Source organism: Ursus maritimus, unplaced genomic scaffold (assembly GCF_017311325.1).
Source record: "Ursus maritimus isolate PB19 unplaced genomic scaffold, ASM1731132v1 scaffold_25, whole genome shotgun sequence".
In the NCBI taxonomy this organism is placed as follows: Eukaryota; Metazoa; Chordata; class Mammalia; order Carnivora; family Ursidae; genus Ursus; species Ursus maritimus.
The window spans coordinates 29,300,314-29,306,313 of record NW_024425008.1 but is presented as its reverse complement, the minus strand read 5'-3'; the positions used below and the strand labels follow the sequence as shown (position 1 = coordinate 29,306,313).

General features: G+C 42.9%; 1 protein-coding gene across 1 annotated transcript in view; it reads right to left on the bottom strand.

Moving 5' to 3' along the window:
• Window positions 1–2,935: 2,935 nt before the first annotated feature.
• LOC103671562 (synaptojanin 2 binding protein) overlaps window positions 2,936–6,000 on the bottom strand; it is a 34,864-nt gene continuing 31,799 nt past the window's right edge. The window contains exon 4 of the mRNA XM_008700213.2: window positions 2,936–4,322. Within this exon, the coding sequence (XP_008698435.1) occupies window positions 4,182–4,322 (141 nt within the window). The 3' untranslated portion in view covers window positions 2,936–4,181. The remainder of the gene's footprint in view (window positions 4,323–6,000) is intronic.

Sequence of the window (6,000 nt, the reverse complement as noted above, 5' to 3'; positions counted from 1 at the left end):
CGGCCCATACTTGACAACCTAATGTTTCTTATGTTGTTCCATTTCTTTAAATAATAGTTTAAATTGCTATTTACACAATAAAAACAATGTCCAGCATCAAAAAAACACACTTCTCTAGTTTAGAACTACTGGACTAGTCACAGGAGAACTCATGTGATTGAATTTTATCTTAGGGCTTTCGTAGATTCTTCTGTGGAATCTCCCGGTTCTGCATGACGGCTTGCAATCCCCAGTCTCTATTCAAGGCCCAAAGAGAGGAGAGAGAAGTGGGTTGAGATAAAAAGGATAGTTTCTTCTATGTTCATGTGGTGCATCCATTCCAGACGTAAATAAGAGACAGAAAGGGCATCTTTGCAACAAAGTCTTTGATCTGAGTTGTTTACCTCTCTGAGCTTTGATTTTCTCATCTCTAAGATAGATTCATCCTAGAATCTTTCTTGCTCCCTTTTAGCTCCAACGTTTTTTGATTGGGTTCTAATTTATTTAACAGATGCACAAACTAAAACGCTAATATATTTTGCTGGTCAGTCCTTAGCAAGTAAGAAGCTGCAGAATACCCCCATTTCTTATTCCACATCTATACTTGGGCAGAAACTCACAGGGAGCGGGGCTCGAAAAAGACCCAAGCGAAATTCTCATTTTATCCTGGGGCAAATGCCTGTGCGTGATTTGCTAATTTATTATTTTTTTGTTTTTATTTAATAATTTAAATGCCACGGAGCATTGTCTACTGACACTGCGCAGTGGAATCCACCTATGAACTTTATTTTACTGCTGCCTGAGTCCCATCCCAGAGATTTTATTTAATTGGTCTAGGTACAGGCTGGGAACCAGAATTTATAAGCTCTTCAGATGATTCTAACCTGAGAAAAAGGGGCCAACTATTGTCAGGGAGCAGTGATTTTCAAACTCTACTGCAAATCAGTCACCTGGAGGGATTATTAACACACAGACTGCTGGGTGCTGTACACAGTTTGATTCAGTAGGTCTGGGGTGAAGCCCAAGAACTTACTTTTCTCACAAGTTCCCCAGTGATGCCGATGCTTTTATCCAGAGACCACACTTTGAGAGCCGCGGCCAGTGAGAAATATCATTGAGAGTGGCGCCTCAAGTCCTAGGTTATTTCCTGATTTCTATCATTACCACCTATGTAATCTTAGGAAAAGTAATTTATTCTCTTTTCCTTAGTGTCTTTTTAACAATACTTAGATCTCGAGAGTTGTGAGTGATGAACAAAATAGTGTACCCACCCGGGTTTAGTACACTACCTGGCACGAAACGCAGTAACAAATATTAATTTCCTTTTTCCATTACACATAGCTAGACGGTGTGAATAATTAAGTTAAATCAATAGCACAGATTAAAACTTGGCAGGAGAAGGAGACAACTGAAGCAAACAATGTCTTATTAAAATCATATATGTAATATAAGATGATAAATAGGAGAAGTGTTTTAAGTATATTGTCTTAAAATACTTGCGCTCAATTTTCAAAACTTTAAGCACAGTAATTTAGGTAGCGGGACTATTAGATACAATCTATAAAGTGAAAGAAATAATAGATCCGATATATAAAGACCATGAATTTTTAACGACTTACAATAGATACCTCATTATCTATCTATATCATACCTCTGAGACCTCACCTAGGATAATAATTTAGTTTTCTAGACAATCAGAAATAAAAACTGAATAGCACACGTGCCTGAAACTTTAGTCATGGATCTTTAAAATGCTCGCTAATTCCAGAGAAAACCTAAATTATTAAAGTGCATAAGAATCCCTATTATTGAACAAGCAAACCTTCTACCAACAAGGGGACAGGTGTCCTTTTTATTTACACCTACCAACAAACAAACAAACAAACTAGATAGCTTTCCTCCTGCTCGTCATTTCATTCTGAAAGTCTCAAGATCGTCTCAGGCGTTGATGTCCAAACCCTGAGATGAACCCTGGGAGGGAAGCAGGCCCACCGCAGAAGCTGCTGCACACGCCTCCAGACACAGGGAGGGCGGCAGGGCTTGTGCCGGCACAGCCGGGCTGGTCAAGGTGAGACCTGGAATAGCGTTCATGCGTCTCTGCTGACCTACGGGTGCAGCCGTCTAAGTGAGGCTCAAAGGTACTGAACAACTCAGGTCTAAAGGCCTAAGTCCTACCAGGATTGTTTAAAGCAAGTTTCTCCCTATACCAATGGTTGGCCCAGAAGCAAGGTCTTACGAGGGTTTGTACCTTTAAAAGCCTTCCCTCCCACTCTGGCCTGAAGCCATTATGTGGCAGCTCTCTTTTTTGGAGTTGGGGGGGTGGTGATGGCTGCCTGCACTTCTCTGTTACTACGTTGTGTTCTGAATTTCTTTTCCCATTTCTTACTGTTTTCAACTGTTACTTAACCTGATGATATACTTTTAACTTCTCATCTATTTATGAACTCTAACTAGACTGTGAGCTCCTCAAGGGTCCTTCATTTGTCTCCTTTCTCCATAGAACTTTCTTAAGTGTCTTCTCAGGAACCGTTCCCTTTTGCTGTCTGCAATATAAATCTGACACTCTTTGTAGAAGGGTCTTAACAAAGCCAGTGTCTAGTCAACATCCGTAAAATGCTAACTGGATTGTCCAAGCTAAAAACTGGACACAACTGGTTGCCTCAGGGAAAGTCTTCATACTCATGCTGTCAGGATTATGTAAGGCCTACAGTCTAGACAACATATTTGGAGGATGGAAAGGATTTTTTTAAAGCCAGAGAATTAGCCTTGGTTCAGCTCTCCTTAGTGCTTGTTTAAAACCAACGTTTGACATCACATGAACAGAATGGCTCCTACCTCATTAATGTCTTTGGTATTCCTGAGCGTCCATTCATCCGTATCCTTCTCTCAAGGTTTCCCCATGAAACAGCCACCAAACTTCCCTACCCACTAAAAAACAAAACAAACAAAAAAAACCTTTTTCTTCCCCTTCCGTGCAATATGGTTTATTAGAAGCCATAGCCAATGCCTAGAGCCTTTCAAAAAAACCCGCAACCCAAACTCTCTCAACTGAATCAGAAGCAGAGCTGATTTCATGTCTACCCTGCCAGAGAGCAGTTCCTTCTCTCAGAATTTGCCTGTCACTAGAAACCAAAAAATCTGTTAGATGGCCTGAGACGGTTCAGGGGCCACCTTGGAGGCATTACCCTTTTGTCTTTTAGAGTTTTTTTCCCTGGGTTGGTCTGGCCCCATCCCCAAAGCTCCGACAATCATCCCAACTGATCCTTTAACAGGCCTGTGAGGTACCAAAAAATTCACTGGGGCAGCCCAGAGAACAAGTAAGATTTATCTTTACATCTCGAGGTGTGGGGAACAGATGGATCACACCAAAGCTGGATTATGACATTTCACCCCCACTTCAGCATAGCTATTATGAGAAGAAATACTGTTCTAAGATCCTTAATTAGTTGCTTCGGTTTTCCTTTTTTTTTTTTTTTTAATGACTCGGATTGGGCATCCTCTTTCAAGGCTCACTGTCTCACTCCTGCTATATATCCAATTCTTCCATTAAGAACTTCCCTTCTATCAGAAACCTGAAACCAAAAGCAGCTTTCCACTTCTTTAATTCTCCATAAGGCATCACTATTATACTGTCATGTATGGATGTGTGTGTGTCCGTGCGTGTGTCCGTGCGTGTGCGTGCGAATGTGCACGCATTTGCTTTTTTACAAAAGTAAAAATGCTCTCATTATCCTGTGTTTGATATAGGCACCCAAGTATGTAGATAGAAATTAAATAAAGGCCACAAAAACTTCCCAAGGAAGATGATTAGAAGAAAAATCCTCTCTTCTTTCAATCACACAGCTGGCCTTTGAGGCTTGCCAGCTAAGAAAAAGGTATCACCCGTGCTGATGGGAAGACTGGACCTTTCCCTCTTTGGATTGTAGCTGAACTTCTATTGGCAGTCCTAGCAAAATACGTAACTCCCCATTTGTTCTAAGCATGTCTTTTCTTCAGCCTTCTTTCAAACGATGCCTTCACTCTCCCATGAGATATGAGGATGTGGAGATTTGGACAGAGAGGTCCTGCTTGGGTAGCAGTCTCTTTCAATGATGTGTTGGCTACGCAGAGAGAGGGAAGGACATGGGAGAATGGCAGGGGACGAGGGTGAGAGGGAAAGGAAATGTGTCTTCTAGCGGGAGGACTGGAAGAGAGCAAGCTTTTCAGAGTTGCTGCCGGTATCTCATGAAGGCCCAGGCTGCTATCACGGTGAGGGCGAACACAGGCAGCAGCACCAGAGCTGTGGGGATGCCACTCGGCTCCCCTTCACTTCGATGTCCTATAGGCCCATTCTGCACCTGTAACTGGAAGGGAGAGAAAAACGTTATCTCTAGTGAGCAATGTGTTTTTACCCCAGCTGAAGTGTCCAGGTTACACATCACCTGGGTCTAGACCACCCAAAGCTGTAACCTCCAAGCACTGTCCAGCGGAAGGAGTCCTCTCTGTTCTCAATTGATACATCAGTGCCATCAACTCCCTGGAAAGAAGCCTGATGGGGAGGCATTTAACCTTGCTGTGCTACTGACCTAGAGGGACCCAAGGGTGAGAGATAACCTCTTTCTGTTTCTCTATTGCCTCCACCAAGCTCTGTGTGTATCATACTAGGAAAATGAAGATAGGAAATGAAGCCTATTGATCCTGTAGGGAACCTCAAAATGACTGGGCAGGCGCAGAGGGTGCCCACCTTCCTAGAAATGGTTACTTAGAAAGACTGCCAGTTGTCAGAAAGCAGTAAGGGCAGATCTGAGCAACAGTAACACAGGTACGGTGCCATGTCTGGAAATACTTTCCAATTCCCCAAAGGCACCAACATCTCCTGATACGGTGTCATGGCCTTCATCTCTATTTTGTAACACTAGACACAGATAAAGAGGAAACTTACATGGCACAGAGGTAAAAGACTCAGAGGTAAACAAGTAAAAACAAATCACATCCTAGTGGTAATAATTTTCCACTGCCTAATAAGCATTCCCTTTTGAGGCTGGGTGGCATTTCTTCATATTAACTTTTTTTAGCAAGCAAGTGGGGGCATGGAGGCGGGTGGGGGAAGGGGCAGAGGGAGAGAAAGAATCCTAAGCAGGGCCCATGCCCAGCGTGGAGCCCAATGTGGGGCTTGATCCCACGACTCTGAGGTCATGACCTGAGCCAAAACCAAGAGTCAGATGCTTAACTGACTGAGCCACTCAGGCGCCCCTCTTCATATTAACTTTTAATAGCTAACTTGCTACAGTTGTGATGCCATCTCGTTTCGGTTCAATTTAACCTCCTCATTACAACCTGTGAAAAGTCTGACCCTTCAGTCTGAAAGGCAGTGCTGCATAAACTACCTTTTCTATCCTTTAGCCCATCTCTACATCTTCACTCGTTTCCTGTTCAGATGTCCTGAGAGGGCATGCCCAAGAACAACATACGGTTTTTAGGGCTAGGCCAATTCTCTGACCAGAGTTTTATTAGGGGTTACTCTGTTTTATTAGAAATTATTTATGGACGTTTTCCAAAACGTGAACTTTGGAAATCATTTCCCACATGCCTTCAAAAAGAACTCTAATCATACCTGAAGTGTATACTTACATTCACTACTTGCCTTTACTATTGCATCAAGTCTTCCATGCTTTAGAAACAGAAGAGCCAAGGCAGAAGTAGCTGATTACCAATACTGTCTCCTACTGACCTGTTTTCTAATCCATCACACAGATTCTGCTTGCAACCCTGATATCTTTCATGCCTCACCCCTTCAGCTTTGTACCATCTCCTGTCAAGCTCTTCTTCAGCCTCTGAAGCCTCACTCAAGAGCTGAGTGAGGCAATGACAGCATCATTTAAGAGGGCACACTGAACCTGTGCTGTAAATGCACCCCAAAGTCCTTGGTGCCACGGGAGGAATTAGGTCTACCCGGCTTCTCCACCCACCATACAAATTATAAAACACTAGGAACTAAGAAGTGGATGCAGGGAGAGGTGCTGCTTTGACTAAATTCTTTAA